The 20,276-nt window shown below is 39.2% G+C and overlaps 1 protein-coding gene across 3 annotated transcripts; it reads left to right on the plus strand.

Annotated features, from left to right (window-relative positions):
- Nucleotides 1-339: 339 nt before the first annotated feature.
- On the plus strand, nucleotides 340-19,374 carry LOC102223814 (chondroitin sulfate proteoglycan 4-like). Of its 3 annotated transcripts, XM_023337714.1 has the most exons (23): nucleotides 340-405; nucleotides 2,834-2,997; nucleotides 3,528-4,637; nucleotides 4,727-5,137; nucleotides 5,222-5,343; nucleotides 5,603-5,711; nucleotides 6,030-7,358; nucleotides 7,785-7,877; nucleotides 8,400-8,543; nucleotides 8,637-8,897; nucleotides 8,996-9,130; nucleotides 9,716-9,901; nucleotides 10,013-10,195; nucleotides 10,455-10,631; nucleotides 11,626-11,824; nucleotides 11,920-12,051; nucleotides 12,820-12,995; nucleotides 13,751-13,946; nucleotides 14,029-14,200; nucleotides 14,350-14,749; nucleotides 15,849-16,001; nucleotides 16,096-16,677; nucleotides 17,120-19,374. In XM_023337714.1, the coding sequence occupies exons 1-23, from the start codon at nucleotides 345-347 to the stop codon at nucleotides 18,221-18,223; spliced, it is 7,599 nt and encodes a 2,532-aa protein (XP_023193482.1). In that variant the 5' UTR covers nucleotides 340-344; the 3' UTR covers nucleotides 18,224-19,374. The 3 variants fall into 3 exon arrangements, with proteins under 3 accessions (XP_023193482.1, XP_023193480.1, XP_023193481.1); XM_023337712.1 differs by having other exon boundaries at nucleotides 8,400-8,897; XM_023337713.1 differs by having other exon boundaries at nucleotides 8,400-8,897; nucleotides 14,353-14,749.
- Nucleotides 19,375-20,276: the final 902 nt, after the last annotated feature.

Here is a 20,276-nt window from a genome sequence, read left to right on the forward strand (position 1 = left end):
TCCTCCCCCATAGACAAGCCCTACTCTCCAGCTCTCACTCTTTATGCTGCAACACCTCTCCCTTGTGTTCCTGTTAGGTACTGCGCCCAGACTGAGAGGCCTCCTGGATTTGATGGGAGGGTCTGAGGGTGGAGCTTCTCTTTTGGCTGTTCTGCAAACAGCTCAGACACAGGTATATGCTTTGAAATGCTGTAATCCAGACTGTCCAAAGTGAGTACAGGCTGTGTGGAAGTTACCATTAAGAGGAATGCTATGCAGAGCCAGCGCTGTACAGTTAATGGAGCGTGCAGCCAGGCAGCCAGATGTTGCTCTCATCTGATTTGATAATAATAACCTGACCAACAATGGGAAGTTTTTTGGCTGATCTGCTAATACTTCTGATTTCCATAGGACACGTTTATGCGGGTAAGATGCTGCAGAGATTATTTACTCCTACAAAATATGCAACTGGTAGCAGAAATGTAGAAGAAACTAGGTTGCTACTTACTAAATTCATCACATAACTATATAATTGAAGAAACCATAAATATTTTCTCAAAAATAATTAATGTTTACGCTGTATCTGTTAGTGTTTTGTTGTTTAATCTAGTCTGTTATTGTGAACTGGTAATCCCGTAAACTGGATTATATTTGACGAGACGTGAGGATTTACTTGTTTTGACAGTAACATGTTAGACTTAACTTATAAAATACTCCCTTTGACAAACCTGTAATTTACAAGCGTAAACACAAACACAAAACAGTTTATTAGGAGGATGCAGCACAGAGCATAATTTAATTTGATTTGCTTTTAAATAAGAACATTACATGTGGTCTTGAATTTTGCCTCAAATAGTTGCTCACCGCCCCACACCTTGAAAGACACACATCCTCATTCAAGGTGTCTGCTTCTGTAGGAAGATTACTAATAATCCAGAGTGCGCTGTATCATAGAGGCAGATTAGGTCGCACATGGGTTATGGGTTATACTGACAGTAGGTTTATAGGCTTTATGCAGAGCTACATGCTGGGCCAGCCTGCTGACAGGGTGCTTCTCACTGGGACCAGTCTTATTACCCATAATAAGTGCTTTGCTAACAAATTTCAGTAGTTGCAGATCCAACTAATTTTCCAACAATAAATTAGAAAGGATTATTTCTCAATTTTCAAGATTTATTTGGGTAAATAAAGTGTTTTGGAAACCATACTTAAAAACTGAATATTGCCTTCAGTGGTTGGGGGTTTCCGCTGCAGAAAAGTTGACTTTTTCCAATATAAAACCAAAAATGAAATAAGAACTTTCTTTCATAGATTACATTGGTGTTTATTTTTAGAGCATTCAAGGGTTATTGTTGTCTCTGCTAAACACCAGCATGTCTCTCTGACCTCCATTCACTGTACGCTGTGGGATGTTTTCACAAATTGATTATCGTTTTGACTGAGTGTTCCATTACTGCCATTTTTACAGGTCAAATCCTTGAAAGCAAAGATAGCTTTGCTTTTTTAAAATGTTCACACATTTAATGGAAGGCGAAAACCCGCTCATCTTCTGTGAAGATCTTAGAGATTTATTAAAAAGAAAATCAAAGCAGCAGCACAAAAATGAAGGAACACAGCAGACAAATCACAGATAAAGTTGCAAACTAACTTCAAGTCCAATTATCATAAAACAACATCTTTGAATGTGTCACAGAGCGATGCTCAGTCCACCATCTAAAAATAGAGCATGGCACAACTGAATCAAATAGATGTTTTTAAAAAATATGGATTTCCTATTAAAATATCACCATGTAGATAAGATAAGATAAGATAAGATAAGATAAAATAAATCTTTATTGTCATTGTCACAAGGACAACGAAATTCAAAGGGTGCCATCAGTCGGTGCATATGCCCAAAAACAAAAAATAACTGTCACAATTCACACACAACACAAGAATCAACAAACAACTGGCAAAAAAAAAAAAAATGTGTCATGTGTATTACAAAAACAAAAACATACCCCACATGATGTTTTAAGGTGCCAATTACAACAAAATGTTCAGCAGAATTTTACAATGAGTGGAAAAGATTATAACCTTTGAATAAGCACCACAATAAATTTCTGTTTGACTCATTTTGATTCAAAATTGACCTCATTTCACTAAGATGTTGTTAGTCATACTCAGTGAACATTAGCTTGTAAGCATGTTAGCATATCTTAAAAAGAGGGCAAGCCAAATGTGCTATGCAAAAGAAGAGTATTATGTAATGTCCAAACCACGATTAAACTGCAGGTTTAATCAATTAATTAATCAAATAACAGGTTGGGATCAATTAAACATCTATATTTATATTTTGGAACTGTGAGATTGCTATTTAAGTTCCACAAAATGTAAATTGCAAAAAAAAAAAAAAACCAAAAAATAAAACATACATCTAATGTTGCCGTTGTACTCTGGATGGCTAAAGGGTCAATTTGTGTCATCTGGGTCAACAGAGAAGTTCAATTAGCATCAGAACATTTCATTAGCAGCTGTTTCTAAATGCATTAACTATCATTAACTGAAGTCAGATCGAAGCTGCAAAGTGCAGAATAGACACCACATTGACTAACAAGTCCACTAGCATCAATGAAAGAGTGAGTCATCATTTATAGTTAAGTGTAAACTTTTAGGTCATTAGGACCACCTGAATCAACACTTAACAAAACATTTACATTCCAGTGAACTATTTTCATTTCCATAAGATCAAAATCATTTTTCAAAAGCTTATGGCTAAAAAGACAAAAATATATGAGTAAGAAATGAACAGAAAGAGTTTTATTGCTCTTGTCACAGTCCAGTTCCTCATCTATTTCCATCTTCCTTGTTGCAGTTTCCTTCTATGGCAATGGCTACATTCACCTGCAAGCAATAGAAAAGTCCATTCAGACGTTAATCCACATACGATTTCATACCTCAAGTCAGTCTGGGCTACTGCTTTTGGCAGCAGGACAGAGAGACTTTTTGCTTCTTGAGCTGATTTCCGGACGCCTGCAGGTAAGCCCTTACAAATGGAGTAAAATAGAAGAAGCGATCAGCCACAACTGGAAATTGTTGTCTTTGTTTCAGTCTCCAAGAATATTGTGAGAAGACAAGAAACAGTTTGTAGTTCACCATCATCTAAAGTTGATCTAAAGTGAAGAGCAACTAGGTCTCCTGGGATACATATAACTGGAGAGATTCACACATTTAAAGAAAGGGAATCTACCTTAGCATATTGCGGTAAAACATTTCAGCATAGATATGCTGGGTTTTACTATACAAAGAAGAGTCAGCAAGAAAACATTTAATTTAATGTCAGAATGTTGACGCTGAGATAAAAATAAATCCTCTGGCTCTGGTTTTATGCCAGAACATGTTCCTTCATGAATGAGGCTGGAGAAGAAAACCATAACTGTGCTTATTTGCTGCCCTTATAAAGTCTCAAAACCTTGGTCAACTTTAGAGCATGAAACTGTAGCAGAACAGTAAGATAGCAATGTTTCATCGCTCTCTGTTTGCTTCTCATCTCCTACCTCTCACTTCAGGTACGACTGAACCTGGGCTCAGGTGAGCGGTTGCTACGTTCAGAAAGGGGTATCCATCTTAACGATCTGGCCTGGCACACAGTGGATCTAAACCATACACACCACAACATCAACATGATTGTAGATCGAAGTTCTCACACTAGTCTCCGAATGCCAGGACCAGATTTGGAGCTCAGCATTGAGGATGGGCTCTTTGTTGGTGGGACAGCTGGACTAAACCATCCGTACCTTCTAAACATCTCAACTGGGTTTAGGGGTTGCTTGGATGAGGTTGTCTTCAATGAACACAACCTACTGTCCAGCCTTCAGCCTTATTCTGGGTACAAAAGCATCCACGAGGTATCCCTGGGTTGTAGTCCGCAGTTTTTAGCAACAGAAGAAGATCCTGTGAGGTTTTCCAGCTCTAAAGCCTTTATCTCTCTCCCACAATGGGAGGTCCTGCAAGAGGGGACGTTTGAGTGTGAACTTCACCCTTCCTGGACAGATGAAAATGGACTTGTGTTGTACAGCTCTGGGAGTGACGGAGGGTTTGTCTCTATTGAGATCAGAGACGGTCACCTTGTGGCCTCAATAGGAAATGGAAAGGGTAGTAAAACTGAGCTGCATTCACTGACACATGTCTACAGCAAGCACACCTGGTACCCCATCCAGCTGCTCCTGCAACCTGATAGCATCCAACTGAAGGTAGGCAAGGAGTTAGTGAAGGCCAGCCTGAGTCAGGAACTTCAGGCCATCCAGCTCAAAGGACCTCTCATCCTTGGAGGACTGGATGATGTTGCTGTAGGAAAAACAAGAAGTGCTGGATTATCTTCTGTTCCTTTGGGAGAAGAAGGAAGAGGAAAATCATTTAAAGGCTGCCTCCAAAAAATTAGAGTGAACACCCTAAAAACTGGCTTACCTCATGCCATGGTCACCAAAGACATTACTGTGGGGTGCAATATAGGTCAGGCTCCAAAGGTAGTGATCATTTCCAATCCAACAGATCTCCCTGACTTTGATGTTACCACAACACAAATGATCAGCAACAAGAGGACCACAAACCTATTGGTGCTTCGAACCCTGGAGGTAGCTGAAGGAGGCCAGGCACTACTTGAACCCAAACATATGAGGGTAGGACATTTTATGTTCTGGTAGTATCTCACGAATATTTTCTGTGCTGCTTGACAAATTTACATGTTTCCATTTGCACATTCCGCCAGGTGAATATTGATTTTCGCAAACTGGGGATCCATCCATCAGAGCTGATGTGTCGCATTGTTGACCCTCCTGTTCATGGTCAGCTACATTTGAACCCCAAACCAGATCCAGATGGGTTGCCTGAGGAAACACAGGAGAGAATTATAGGAATAGGAGCAAAGGAGAAGGACCGATCTTTCAGCATGCTCGACCTGTGGCAAGGTCGGGTTATGTACGTTCACAGTGGCTCAGAGGACCAGAATGACTTCTTCATGTTTTCAATCTTCTCTAACAATAAGAAGCCGCTGCCTGTACTTCTGGAAGACAACCATGTGCACAGGTTTAATATCAGCATCACTCCAGTTAATGATCCTCCTGTTCTCAGCTTACCACAAGGAAACCTTTTCACTCTGCCGGAGAAGTCCAAACGACAGGTAGACACATCAGAATTCCTTGATATATAACACCTTGAATTATTCCACGTTAAGATAATCAAATGAATGTGTTCTTCATGACAGTTGACAACAGATATGCTGAGAGTCTCAGATCCTGACAACAGTCCTGAGGATCTTGTTTTTAACTCAATGGGGAACCTTAATTCTGAAGCTGGTTACCTCGAGAACCTAGATTACCCTGGCAGGTTAGTCTCGTGGGATGTTCTCACAATACCTTGCAAACCTTTTTAGACAGTTTAACCCCTTCACTGTCACCCTAAAGTGTTTACATGTCATCAAATGTGTTCATGAGGACAGCAAATTCCTAATGACACTTAGGGGTTTAGCATCTATATATGGGTTGTAGTTGTAACTTCCAATAAATCTTTAAATAAAGCCTGCAAGCACTCATTTGGCAGAAATGCAGATAAATGAGTGAATAACATGACGATGTTGCTCTTCCAGGCCCATCAACCTGTTCTCTCTAAGTGATCTGGAGGAGGGTAAAATCAGCTTTGTGCACACAGGAGTTTCTGCTTCTAGGCTGGTCCTCAGAGCCAGTGATGGGCATAGAGTAAGTAAACATATGGCTACTTTGCTAAATTCTAACCAACTAAGTAAAACTATTAAAAAAAAACATTTCAGAAGGGTTAAACTGATGTTTTCCTCTTTGTCAGTGCTTTGGCTATTTATCCTTTTACACTGCATACTGCAGCTTAGAGGTGCATAGCATCCTTCTCTTGTGGCAGAGAACGTCTTAGCAAGAATTTATAAAGACTTTGTAGATATGTATGTATTCAGGAGTGATTCAATTTCTGTGGGTCAAAAAATGGGGAAGCAAAAACATATTTTCCATTAATTTTTCACATTTTGTTTCCTTTCATATTTACAGGTCAGCAACGCTGTAGTTTTAAGGATCATGGCAGTGACTCTGGAGTACAAACTAGTGAATAAAACTGGACTGGAGGTGAATCAGGGAGAATCGGCCATCATCAGCACCAGACACCTTGCAGTGCAGGTCAATGTGGCTGATAGTTCAGTGGATGTGTGGTATGATGTAACAGACTTACCACAGTTTGGCGAGATCCAGAGATTACACTCAAGTGGTGAATGGAAATCCACTACCTTTTTCTCACAGAGAATTCTGGAAAAAGAAAGGATTCGATATATTAGCACCTACCGTGGAATTCAGACTCAGAGCAACATTACAGACCAATTCAAATGCAAGATAGTAATCAATTCAGCTGCCAAAGAGGAGGTTGTTTTCCCTATAGAGATCCACTGGATTCAATTAAAGGTAACAAGGAGCAAGATGGAAGTGACCGGCCTTGAGAGTGCTGTTCTCACACCTGAAGACCTTCATGTGATTTCTAAAGGTGTTAAAACCAGTGAGCGTGACCTTTTCTACAGAGTTCTGACCGTTCCAAAGAAAGGGCGATTGTTCCTCAACCAAATGGTTATGCAAAAGAACTCAACCTTTAGTCAAGAGAACATCACAGAGGGTTTGGTTAAGTATGAACTTTTTAACAGGCTGCATGATGACACAAGAGATTCCTTCAGCTTTCAGGTGTTCTCTGCTCATGCTGCTTCAACACCTTATGACTTCAGAATCAACATTAAAGCCGAGTCAAGTGCATTAACCATCATTAATAAAGGCCTTTTAATCCTTGAAGGAGCAAGTAAAGTAATTACGAAAGATATTTTGTTCACTCACACAACAAGTAACCGGGAGGTTCATTATAACGTAACAGTGAGCCCCAGGCATGGCCAGTTAAGGAAGATCAATCTTTCCAACTCAACTTCCATTAACGACAACATACTGACTTTCACCAATCAGGACATCACAGAGGAGCGAATCATGTACGTTCACGATGACAGCGAGACCAAGCAGGATTACTTCACGTTTCAAATTGCTGTTTACAAACCGCACAAAAACACAAACAAGAAGGAAGAAGGAAACACCGAGGAGCACACCTTTAACATCTCTGTGCAACTTGTCAATGATCAGAGACCCGTCAGGGTTGTTGATGAGGTCTTTCACGTTGCCCGGGATGGACAGAGGTTGGTGACACTGAAAGATTTGCGGTACCGAGATGACGACTCGGATTTTGAGGACAGCTGGCTGGTCTACACTCGGAGGGGGATTCCAATGGGGGAGCTTGTGCTGGCCAGTGATCCAAGTCACAGGCTGTATGAGTTCACACAACGGGACCTTGAGCAGGTTAGCATCTATTTCTAAATAGATTTGATGTAGGGGGTAACAGAATCATTATGTAAAAGCTTTTATACACTTACTGGGAGAAGCTTAAACATTTTTGGAAAAGTCTGCACTTCCTGGTTTGTTTGCTCAAGCAGAAAGTTGGAAATTTTAGAACAATATTTATAGTAAATCTAGTAGTGCTTTAAAAAGTTTAAAAAAATCTAATAAATCATAAGAATTTATTAGAATGGTAAAAAATGGAAACAGTTGGCCATTTGCTGTTTTTTGCTCTGCTTTTTATTTGTGTAAAACAGTGGTGTCTTCTAACCACTTCTTTGATTTGGTTTGAAGTTAGTTGTTTAAATATTGTATCCTTTCTAAGCCATATTCAATGCCATACATTTTGTCCTAACTCTAACTGATTATTGTGTCCCTTTCTTTCCTCAGAATAAGGTGTTGTTTATCCACAGTGGGGTCAGTTTTGGCCGCTTTGTGCTTTTCGTAACAGATGGAAAACATTATGTTTCAGCCCTGCTGGAGGTGAATATATATATTTTGCTTTGCATCTTATTCTTTTACTGTAAAGATAATTTTATAATTAACAGTGAACAATACATTATGTTCTCTAATTCGTTTGTTTTTTTCCTACAAAGTGTAGGAATAAAACAAACAAATATGTGTATGTAACTTTCCTACAAAGTGACATATAAGTTCAAATCTTATATGTCAAAGATTTTAACTGTTTGTTCACAGCCACATAATTAGATACAACTGATTTGGTATAAAAGACAGAACAGCACTCAAAGAGAACAGCAACTTTAACAATCTCTTTAAGTCAAATTAGTCTTGAGTGTCATTTAAAGTAGCCAGATGTTCTCATAATTTCCAAAAGTGGTTTTGATCATTTTTCCAGAAGGCCTTTAAAAGTGTCCTGTTAATAATGGCTCCTTTGATTTGAGTTGGATTTATGTAGTTGGATTTATGTTGATATTTTAATCCTTAAATCAGTCATAACGTGATTATCGTATATTTCTGAACAATTTTTTTTGTGTATTGGGGTAGGTGATGGCACAGGATCCATACCTGCAGGTGGAGAACAACACAGGCCTCATGGTCCAGCAGGGTGGGATTGCAGCCCTGACGTCTGTTAACCTCAGCGTCATCAGCAACCTCGACATTCGGGATCCTCAGGAAGTGACTTTCGAGGTCTACGTTCCACCTAAACATGGCGTTCTCTGCTTCAATGATGGGCAGAAGGAGGCGATCATAGGAACTGATGCCATTTCAGTTTTCACCCAGAAAGATCTGGTGGCGGGGCGTCTGGCATATCACCACAGCGGAGGTCACGAGTTGTTGGATGTTTTCAATGTGACGGCAAGAGCAAGGGAAAGAAGCACTGAGAGGCGGACTGAAAGAGGGAGGAGGGAGGTGCATCTAGATATTGGAGTGCCGGTGAAGATATACTTAGAGAGTCATCACAGACCTCCAACTATCAAAACCAACCGTCCAGTTGTGGTGGCCGAGGGACAGAACACCTCCATTAGCAGAGAAGACGTAGAGGTGAGAGATTCATCATTCCCAACCCATGACATACTGTATATGTGTCAGTACTATTATTCTGTCAACAACAATTCCCTTTTTGTGTGTTTTTACACCAGGTTGTCCATGAGGACAGTTTACCCTCAGATATAATCTTCACTGTCCAAGAACCTCCTACAGTGGGCATCATTTATAGAGTATCAGGCAGCAACAATCTGGAAAATGTTCATGGAGAAAAACAGGACCTTGAAAAGGTGTGTTCACTGTTGGTCCAGTTGGACAGAAATTGTTCCATATAATTAGCAACAAATTGTGTCCTATCATGACAACATACTATTTACTATTAGACATATTGATTGTCTAAACTTACAAGTTTTACTTCACACTGAAAAATGAACTTAGAGAAGAAGTGAGGGGAAAAATAAATGAGTCCGTCTCTGAAAATTAGAAAAAAACCTATGTAGTTGTGAAACCTTTTGTATTTGACTTCTTTACCTTGCATTGATGTGACTGACAACCATGTGTAAATGTAACCTTTTTAGCTTGCATAATAACAAAACACATATTAGATTGTATAGTTGTTTTTTTCATTGTATTCAATTGCTGTTTGGTAAGTGACCAGATGGTGGTGCTTATCACCACCATGTGGTTATCTGAAGCACACATCAACAGTCTTGGTTTCTAACAAGATTCAAGAGTGAGTACATTTACTCCTTAAATATTGATAATGTAACGCATTTTTTTTTTTTTTTTTAATCTCATTATGAAGTTAGCCCAGGTGAGTTTCACCCAATTATTTACTTAGAAATTGTGTTTATATATGCTTTGGTTCTGCCCAGGGTTTCAAGGAACAGCCTGTAACTTCCTTTACCCAAGAGGATCTTAACCAGAGATCAATCAGGTATCAGCAGCAGACTGTAGGATGCATCAACGACTCTATCGTCTTGGAAGCAACCAATGGGGTGACAAAGGTTGGACCTATCAGGATGGTGATTGATATCATACCTATCCTGCTTCCACTGCAGGTAGCAAACTTGTTCGAAAAATGAGATGAATAAATGTCTAAAACCTATTAATGGAGCTCTGTTTACAAATCTACTAACTGCAGTATTTTTTTGTCCTTCTTGAATCTTCAGGTGTTGAACTTGACCCTGGATGAAGGGTCGTCCCTGCCACTCACATCCAGCATAATCAAGGTTGCCAGTCATCACTTTGCAGGGTTGAATTTCCTTTACCAGGTTATTGCTCCACCAAAGCTTGGACACTTAGAGCACAGCCGTATCCCAGGGATGCCTATCAATGCTTTCACTCACACAGAGGTACGACTAAACACATTTATAAAGATCCATACTGTTAACTTTATTCTTTGTTTTCAGAGATAAAAATAACTACAGCATACCCTTTTATTACAATACATAAATAGCCTAACAGTCGCTGTTAGTTTTTGTATCTAGGTGAATTATTACATAGATTTCATTTCAGTTTGAATCCTTTCTTTCATTTAACATAGAAAACAAACTGATTTCCAAATTTACTACCTGAAGTGGGCCATGTTGGAATTTAAATATCTGTGTCTAGGTGGAGATGGAGTACATCTCCTATGTCCATGATGGCAGTGAAACACTGAAGGACAACTTCACAATTGTAGCCAATCAAACTGAGATGAAAAAGCACAGCTTGCCATGCACTGTTTATATCACAGTCACACCTGTCAATGACGAGACCCCTGTTGTGACCACCAACCATGGCCTAAAGGTAGGAAATTCTCCAAAATATGTTTATGTTCAAAAGTCAGTGGTTTGATCTGTTTGAGTCATTGATGTCTAGGAGGGTATTTTTGAATTGTTGAAGAAACGTTATGTGTGCTCCATGAAGCTAAAACAAGCTAAAATGTTGCATTGTCTGTTGCATCCCGGACAAGCCCCCTAAAGTTGTTTGGATGGAATTCAGCACAGAGAAAGCTTGATTGATTTTAAGTATTTCCAAAGGGTCTAGCAGTATAGCTCTATATCTCTTGTGTTGGTTTTTACAAATGGTTCACAAAACACAAACTATTTAAATAAAATAAAAAAATCAATGTAGAATAATTTAGTCCATGTTTGACAAGTCCATATGATGCAGTTTTTATACTTATCACTATTCAGCGTAAAACTACTCTATTCAAGTTTGCTTTAAGTTTTCAACCAATGATGTTCAAGCCAAAGGGATGCACTGAACCAGATGCTAAACTCATTATTTTCAGTGGGTAGCAATTAGCTTGTCATATTCCCACAGTGCTTACAAATGGCTCGCATTTCTTCTTTATTTCTCTCGACCACATTGCAAAAGTCAAAAAAGCTACCACATCAAAGATCTTAAAGTGGCTGAGACTTTCACAATGCTTGTTTTACTGTCTTTGTTATCCAATGTCATCAGCACAACAAAGCACCTCAAGAATAATGTATTTTCTTGCTTTAAATAAGAGTCTAAACATAAATAATGCAGGGAGTCAAACTTATGTCAAGCAATGTTTTTCATACTTATGGCCTACAATAATAGCTTACTCTTGCTTAACCAGAGGTCACGTGCTGTGTAAATGAATACCATGTGGGAGTATTTAAGAATAAAAGTAGTTCTTGTTTTTCAAATAACAGGTAATGCAGGCGTCAAATAGTTGGATTTGTCATAGAATGTAAAAAAATATTCTTGTGTTAGTTTATTAAGAAAGACAATGTAATATTCTTTCTGTTTTGCCTTTGTGATGCTGCAGGTTTGGGTGGGTTCTGTAACAGAAATAAGCACAAATGAACTCAGTGCAGATGATGCGGATACCCCACCTGAGGGCCTGGAGTTTGTAGTCACCCCACCGAGCAACGGTCACTTGGCTCTGAAGAGCGCCCCCTCCAGACACATCCTGAACTTTACCCAAAATCACATCCAGAGCAGAATGCTGGTGTTTGTGCACAGTGGTAAACACATATTTATAGCTATTTGTACTGTCAGTGTCCAAATGGGGCTCTGGTGTAAAGATTGGTTTGTTTAAACTGTCTTATCCCCCCTGCAGGTGCATTATCAGGGGGCTTTCACTTTCAGGTGAATGATGGAGTTAACTTTGCCCCTCGGCAGATCTTCAGCACAACAGCCTATGCTCTCGTTCTTACCTTAGAGAAGAACCACCCTATGGAGGTGTACCCAGGTATACCTCACTCGTCAGTCCTCACAAGTGGCATTTCTTCTCAACAACTAGAATGAATTGAGTATAAAGTGGCTGAAATGTCTCACAAACACATAAAATTATTATCACTAAGGTAACTGGAAAATTGTGCATAGTAAGGCTGCTACCTTCCACTGTAATATACAAAACTGACTCTAGGTGGCAATGCTACTTTTGGAATATATTAAAGCAAATGTAGCAGTGCATCTTTTAAATTTAAGCAAAAGTGGTTTTATTTGCACTCTTGTTTATCTTGGTAATGTGACTAAATTAGTTATTGCAATATTCTCAAGAGTGGGGCAACATGTTATGTTTGCCATATTTGTGACGATAAGGGGATTTTAACATATATTTTTTGGAAGAATAGACATTGTGTATGTTGTAATGTGAAAAAAAACAAAGGAAGTATAAAGTTAATGCAAAAATATGCTTTGGTTTTATTCATAATCCTGATTGTCCCCAGGGCCCTTCTGGTGTGCAGATTTTTTAAATGATTAGGTGTTTGAAAAATTTAAACTGAATGATTAAGATGAAAGAATATACCTTATTTTCTTTTTAACTGATGTGTGCCTGGTGCTTTTCTAGAATTAAGTCACGTGTTAAGAGCCCGTTGTTGCTTTTTTATTCAGAACACAACCGTCACTTGCAGAAACTGAAGACCATAGCTCACGTAAAATATATAGCATGGCTACTAAAATACTTAGTAGCCAGTCAAACATTTTTTTCTCTCCTCTTTTGTTCCTCTTGAAGGCTCTGTGACACCAATCTCAGAACAGGAGCTTCAGGTTGTTACTAACAACATCAGTGACATTGGAAGGAACCAGTCTGTGGTTTTTGCAGTGACTGCACCTCCTAAATTTGGACGTCTGGTCCTACGAATGCCTGACAACTCTTTCAGAAACATTTCTACATTTACACAAAGCATGGTAGGAATGCCTGACTTTTTTTCTTTTGTTTAAGCGCTTCAAAAGATTGAAACAGTCTGCGAATAGAAAAAAGTTACATAAATACATTTTTTTTTTCTAAAATGTATCAACAAAACAAAAAGAAAAGTCATTGACCCATGTGGTCAAAATATTTCATTTTAAAATACCATTTCTTGGAATTCATTGTAGTCATGTGACAGTCTTTTGAACATATATAGCAGTAGTCCAAATATATTTGGCATTTTAATGCCAAATATATTTAATCAGACATCTGAATTTATGCTTTTTCCAGTTAGCATGAACATTTTGCATGTGCACGTGTGTTAGGTATTGTAGAAACATTTTATAAATGAATTCACTTGAGTCATTCTAGCAGGCATTAAGATTTAAAATATGTAAAACCACGTGTTAATTACTTTGGATTAACTCATATTTATACCTTTTCTTTTTACTTAATATATTTAATTTTAATATATTTGACTAAAACATACGGAATTTCAAACTGATAACTACATTAACTCCATAATTGTGTTTTCCTAATATTTACTAATATAATATTGACAACTAATAATATATTTCCTGATATTGTTGACAAATTGCAAACAATTATTTTATGAGATAAATATTATTCAACCCAAAAAATGATTCAATTGTAACATTTTATAAGATCACTTTATTTCCTTGGGAAGATTTTATTCAAATATTCGTAAATGGAAGTCTTTCCCTCCTGACCGGATCATCTCTCTCCCTCTCAGGTGAATGACGGACTGATTCTGTATGACCAGAACCAGCCAGAGTCGGTTGGGTGGTCAGCTGCGGACGCCTTTTCTTTCACCGTTTCCTCTCCTCCAGCTTTTCTTCCTCCGCACACCTTCACCATTTTAATCTCCTACCAAGCCAACGAACACCTGGGCAACCCTCATCATAGGACTAGACTACTAAACAATGCAGGTACTGAATCACTTTCAGCTGGACACAATTCTCAGAGAAAAGTTCAAAAAGGAGGAATTTTCCATTTGTTTGTGTTTGCAAGGTGCCGTGGTGGCTGAAGGAGGCAGAGTGACCATTGACCGCTCTAAGCTCGATGCCTCTAACCTGCTGGGAAACCTTCCAGAGTCGCACAGAAAGGACCACCACATCATGTATCGAGTGATTTCTCTGCCCAGACATGGAGCACTGACCATACAGGGACACAATCTCACCAGGTGAGACCCTGCAGAACTTGTAGATTTTATCTTTAAATGTAGCGAGTCGCACCCGAAGTGGCCTAATTGCAAGTGTTGAAGTAAATTTGGAGAAACATTTTATTTAATTTTAATTAAGTCTTCCTTGGGTTTTTGATATTTTTTCACAGCAGACAGTCAGATTTCTCTCAGGCCACCCTAAACAAGTTTGGCATCATGTATCTCCACGACGACTCAGAGACGACGAAGGACAGCTTCACTTTTCGGGCCTGGGTGGCTCCTTTGCATCTTCCCTCTTCCTCCTCTTCATTATCCCTGTCTGCCTTTTCCTCCGATTCCTCTTCCTCTTCCACGTCTTTCTCTCCTCTCTTCTCTCCATCGTCATTCTCCTTTCCAGCACTGGGCACAGCCTCTCATCGCCACCCTGCAGTGGACAATGTGGCAGTGACAGAGATGTTCAACATCACTGTGACGCCAGTCAATGACCATCCGCCGCTAATCAGGAGCAGAGCTCCGAGCATGAAGGTTGTGGTTGGGGAGAGAGTCATTCTTGGACCTGACAACCTTCAGGTGAGCCGGTGTTCTCATTTTTACGAGTTTAATTTTCCAGCTGTTGGACCCGGAGGGGAAAAAAGGTGCAACCTGTGGTATTTGCTAAGGAATCACTAATTAAAAATCTATTACTTCTTCTATGATATATTATTTCAGACAAAGAAAAATCAGCTCTCAAATATATTTTTCTAAATTACAGCTAGAGGTGGAGCTAAGGGCACAGGATTTTCCAAGACCAGCACTTTTTGCGGCTTGCAAGTTTGGGGACATATTTGTAGTTTCTGGAAAATTAATTGACGTAGATGCATAAATTGTTGAAGGAACATCCTGTTATAAAGATTTGTTATAAATTTGATCAAATCTAACATACCTGGACATTTTAGGACCCTTGGGCAACATCTGGTCTTTTATTTTTCCACTGGCCTGCATGAAATCAAAAATAAATGAACCCGTTATTCTTATAATAAGCTGCTTCTAACTTGAAAAATCTGTTTTTATTTTGAATACATTTCTACATACATTTTGCAAAATCCAGGAGTGTGCCATTGTTAGAGTCCTTTGCATGAATAAAGAGAGAAAAACGCAGGTTACTGCAAGAAATCTTTAGTTCATGCAATTAGAAAGAAAGACTGATGGAGAATGTAGTTTTTAATTAAAAATAGAGGCTTTGCATCAGTGCACTAAAAACATCTACATGACTCATTTAATTAGAAACAACATTCTGGATGGATGTAGTCATCTGTTTTTCTTAAAGTCTTGTCTGGACCTGGTTTTATAGAACCTCCCGTTTGTTCGGCTCATGCAAAAAAAAGGACAAGTAGTACAGGAAGTGAGAATAATTTGGTTCTTGTCCAGACAGTGCACACAAAAGATGTGGAAAAATTAATTTATAACTTTCTGAATATACCCCGATTGGTAATTTAGAAGCCAATAGCTAAGTTCTCTGTCATATTTTGAATGCCATCTCCTGAGCAAAATGAACCAATTCCACTCAACAATGTGTTCATACTACTTGTTAAAAAGGTTGTTGTGCTTTGATTTTACACTTGGTGAATTTCTCTTTTGCAAAACATTTTTTCTGAGTCTTTTCTGACGACTCTTTCTTATTTTTTTTAAGGTTGAGGATCATGACACGCCACCAGAAGAGCTGCACTACCTTGTGATCAGTAAGCCCAACAATGGCTACCTGACTTTGGGAGAAAGACCTGAGATAGTGACCTCTTTCACCCAGTATGACGTCAACCACGGTCGACTACATTTTACACAGCAGGTGAAACAGACTAATCTCAATTCTTATTAAAACTGCGGAACAGTTTTTAATTTCAATTTTGGTTTTCATTTATTATAATTGATTTCTTCTATAGGGTGAGGTTTCAACTGGAGTTTTCTACTTCAATGTCACCGACGGCCATCACCGTCCGCTCTACAAGCTGTTTAGTATGGAGGTGGTTAAACCGGCTGTATCCATGGTTAACAACACCGGCCTGTCGTTGGTTCAAGGTCGCACGGCGGTGGTGCTGACAACCAACCAGCTGGCGGCTCAAACCAATGGTCAGAGACAGGCCAATATCTCCTACACAGTCACCAAGCACCCACGCCATGGACGGATCGCCATCAACGACCAGGAGGTCACCACCTTCCGGCATGAGGACCTCCAGTTTGGGCGGGTTGTCTATCACATGACTGATCTCAGCGAATCAGAGGACAGCTTCCAGGTGTCAGTGTCAGCCTGGTCTGCTGGTGTTGACTATGGGAGAGTGACAGGGCAGACGGTGAACGTTACGGTGCGTCCTCTGGTCTACCTGAGAGAGCCAGTCAGAGTACCGAGTGGTATCGCAGTGAAACTGGGCAAAGCCATGATTGATGCCTCCGAATTGGCCAGAATCAGCCGGGTCGATCCGGTCTTTGAGGTTCTTTCTCCACCGAAACATGGAAAATTAGTCAAGGTAAATCCATTTGATATGATCTTGTGGTCTATCAGCGGCTAAGAACACTTTTTATTTCATGAATATTCATTCAGGTCAAAAGCTTATCTGAAAGATGTTCTCCATCTATTAATGCAAAATCTTCTATATCCTCTGCAATGATTGACACCCTCATAAAAAAAACATAAATTGATAAATCCTGGAAAACAGGATTTTAACAAGAGTATATTTTTTCCAAGTTGTAAAATGCTGTAAAAGCATTTTAAAATCCTTTTACAGCATTGTGAAAGTTTTGATTGAGAATACACGACATGATGTGACACAGAGGACAGCTTCTCCAGCTACTCATGTTTTTGTAGTTCATGTTTAGAAAAATATTTCCACAGGGATGGAGGTTAGTATGGAAATTATTGCAAAATTAATTAAAGCTCTTAATTCAATTGTTTTGTTCCCACATATGCAGATTACCTACGACCCAAACCACGCGTTAGAGGCACTGAAGTCATTTACATTCAGGGATGTCGTTCAGGGCCGAGTTGCCATAGAAGAGACTCTCAGTGACGGCAACAGCCAGATTCACAGTAATGAATCCTCGCTCACAAAAGCGCGAGGCCACACTCCAGCCACACCCCTCAACGATTCCTTCACCTTCCTGCTGAAGGCCGGGAACGTCCAGCCAGCAAAGGGTGAGCTTCACTTCACCATCTTCCCCCACCACCAGATGCGTCACGGCACAAGAGGTGTCCACAAAGCGCACGATGCGAGTCACGAACGCACAACCCCCCAGTTGGGAGCACACAACAGAACGACTCTGGGAGCTGGACACAGAGACTCTGTGACACACAGTACAACTGCCGAGAGCTCGCACCCTCACATTTTGTCAAATAAAAACCACAACAAGACTCAGCGGAAGGTGAAACCCCACAGCCGCTGGGGGAACCGAACGCGCAGTCATGGAGAACGATTGGGGAGCGTCCCAGAGGTAGCAGTGGAAGAAGGCCACACTCATGCCCCACAACCTCACACTCCTCCGGTACCAGAAATGCCAGTTCCAATAAGCCCTCCGATCCCCGACCTGGTCCAAGTCGAGATCCTCCCCCGTCCCGCCTCTGATCCCCTCCTCATTATTCTTCCACTGCTGACTTGTTTGCTTCTCATCATAATCCTGGTGGTTCTGATTCTGGTTTTCCGGCATCGCAAAGAGAAACAAGCGAGGCAGAGATTGATGCATGAACTGGCTGCGGTGCAGCTGCCCACCGAGGACAGCCCATACCTGGGCCAACCGGAGAGAAGCATGGCCATGCCCAATGTGCTGGTCACCCAACTCGGCTCCGCAAGCTGCCCCACCTCCCCCAGGATCCCCATGAGCCCAAGGAGGAGTCTGGCTCCAGGAATGACCTTCTGGGGGCCGTTTGAATCCAACTTAGCAGGCAGGGATGGAAATATCAGAGGTCGTAACAACAGCGAAAGAGATTCTGGTGATATGCCCCAAGTTTCTCCTGCAGAATTTAAAACCTCTTGGAGATCCCAGTCTCCAACTCTTAAAGACAGCCAGTATTGGGTTTGAAGACAAGTTCTTCATACATAAACTGTGCCTTATAAAGGTGTATTAATAGATATGTTTGCTTTCTATGGGTCATATGTGGCATTTCAGGCTGATCTAACTTATATATGTATATATTTTAGAAAAAACCAAAATATGCATTTTCCAGCTAAGTGGTTTAGTTTCACTTGAATTGTTTTGCTAAACTTTGCTCTGATGATAGAAAATGTCAATGTAAAGTGACTTTTGTTGTCTTAAGGGCAAGAGTTCCCTGGGTTACAGTTAAACAAATATTTAATGAGGAAGGTTGTTATTATACCTTTTAATTTGTTCCCAGACAGCTAAGTTAAACATTAAAAACAAACACATTAAATGGCTAACATACTGTATGTCTCAGTGAGGTAATAAGTTATTACAGAGTCCCTTTCCATAAATTTGATGTTACTTCCTCTAACTTTCATATGTCAGCTGTTAGATTGTATTTTACTACGTGTGCCCCTTCAAGTATTATAAGTTCTACGTATGCAACAAACAAAGCATTGCAAAAGAATTCATACCCCATGACTTTTTTTTCCTATACTTACAACTTTCAATGTGTTTTATTGGGATTTTATGTAATACACCAACACATGGTTATTGGACATGTTTCATTGTATTGTTTAATGTATTTTTAATCTTGCCGTCCTTTTGGAATACAAATACACGTTATGCTCCACAAGCTGTTCAGCGTGTTAAAATTATCAATACTGTTGGCAGATATTACATTAAGCACAAATATAAAGACTGAAAAGACAATAGTTTGTTGTATTGTACTGGTTTGCTTTGAAATTCTTGAAAAAAAAGATAAGATGCATTCAAAAATAAATACAAGTATGTAGGGGCATAAATGCTTGTGCAAGGCAATACCTGCATTAGCATTGTTTCGCTTTTTGAACTCTCATGTTTCATTGGTCAAGGTTTGTAACCATTTAAGGCAATGAGCCGATGCAGCAGCTATTGTTTTATAAACAATCACCTGTGAAATGTACATGAATGATATAGGCTGTTACTTCTTAAAATGCTACACTTTTGTCATTTTGAACCTCTCCATTGTGTGCTTTATTAACCTGTGTTGTTTTACTCTTTACCGTTCAAATGTAAAATTGTTTTTAATAAAATATGTTTCTTAAAAATTACTGTTCGTGTAAGATAATGAACTAGAAATTCAACGTTTCTAAAAAAAAACAACTCAGTTTTCTATTGAGGTAAAGTTGCAGATTTTTAAATACATAAACTCTCTCTTAGGTTTCCCTTTAAGATACAAAGCTTGCAGATTTAATGCATTTTGATTTCTAAAAGTAAATAAAATATTTTGCAATTTTCTCTTTTCACACTCTACTTTTAAAACTTAAAGTATAAAATAGGTATTAAAATAAAAGTATTAATATAAGTGAGAAACAAAAGGTGTAAAATGGAGAGTGAGTAAAGAAGGAAAGGAGGCAGTTCTAAATAATAAAGGCCCTGCAGCTAAGGTAAACTGATCTTAACTTTGTGATTGTGGAGTCAGGTATCAGGGATGTTACTGCCTACACTGGAAAAAACTAATTATAGAACTCTCTTCCAAGACATGCATTTTAACTGATGACTCCCAATATATGCAATTTATTATTTACTCAATATCTAGATGGGTGAAGTGGCCTCTGACATTTTTAAAATGAAGGGAATGTATATTATTGTGCATTTAGAGTTATTTTTAAAATATAAATTAGGACGACTTCTAAGGAAAAAAAGGTGGACTAAATACTATAACTTGCAATACTGAGGAAAAAATAGCATTGTGCTTTAAGGCATACGTGTAAATCAGCTGCTAAAATTTGACATTGATGACAAGACGCAGGTCCAAAATTATACTCCGAAAAACATTAAAAAAAGACAGAGTAATTTACTCAATGAAATCTTGTCAAAGTGATGTTTCAGTTTTATTTAAATATTTGAAGGACACAGTTAAATAGAAAAGTGAGGATTGTTCTGTTGTTCAGTCCCAGGAAAACTAATGTGAAGCCTCACCTGCAAGAACCATGTTTAGCAAAACTGCAGC

The sequence above is a fragment of the Xiphophorus maculatus genome, chromosome 8, assembly GCF_002775205.1.
Source record: "Xiphophorus maculatus strain JP 163 A chromosome 8, X_maculatus-5.0-male, whole genome shotgun sequence".
Lineage (NCBI taxonomy): Eukaryota > Metazoa > Chordata > Actinopteri > Cyprinodontiformes > Poeciliidae > Xiphophorus > Xiphophorus maculatus.

Excerpts from the sequence above, each read along its gene's own strand:
- LOC102223814 (XM_023337712.1), top strand. The coding sequence starts at position 345 with ATGGGAAGTTTTTTGGCTGATCTGCTAATACTTCTGATTTCCATAGGA. Across the intron at positions 406-2,833 it reads CATAGGACACGTTTATGCGG|TTTCCTTCTATGGCAATGGC; the intron begins GTAAGATGCTGC and ends TCCTTGTTGCAG. Across the intron at positions 16,002-16,095 it reads GACTACATTTTACACAGCAG|GGTGAGGTTTCAACTGGAGT; the intron begins GTGAAACAGACT and ends TTTCTTCTATAG.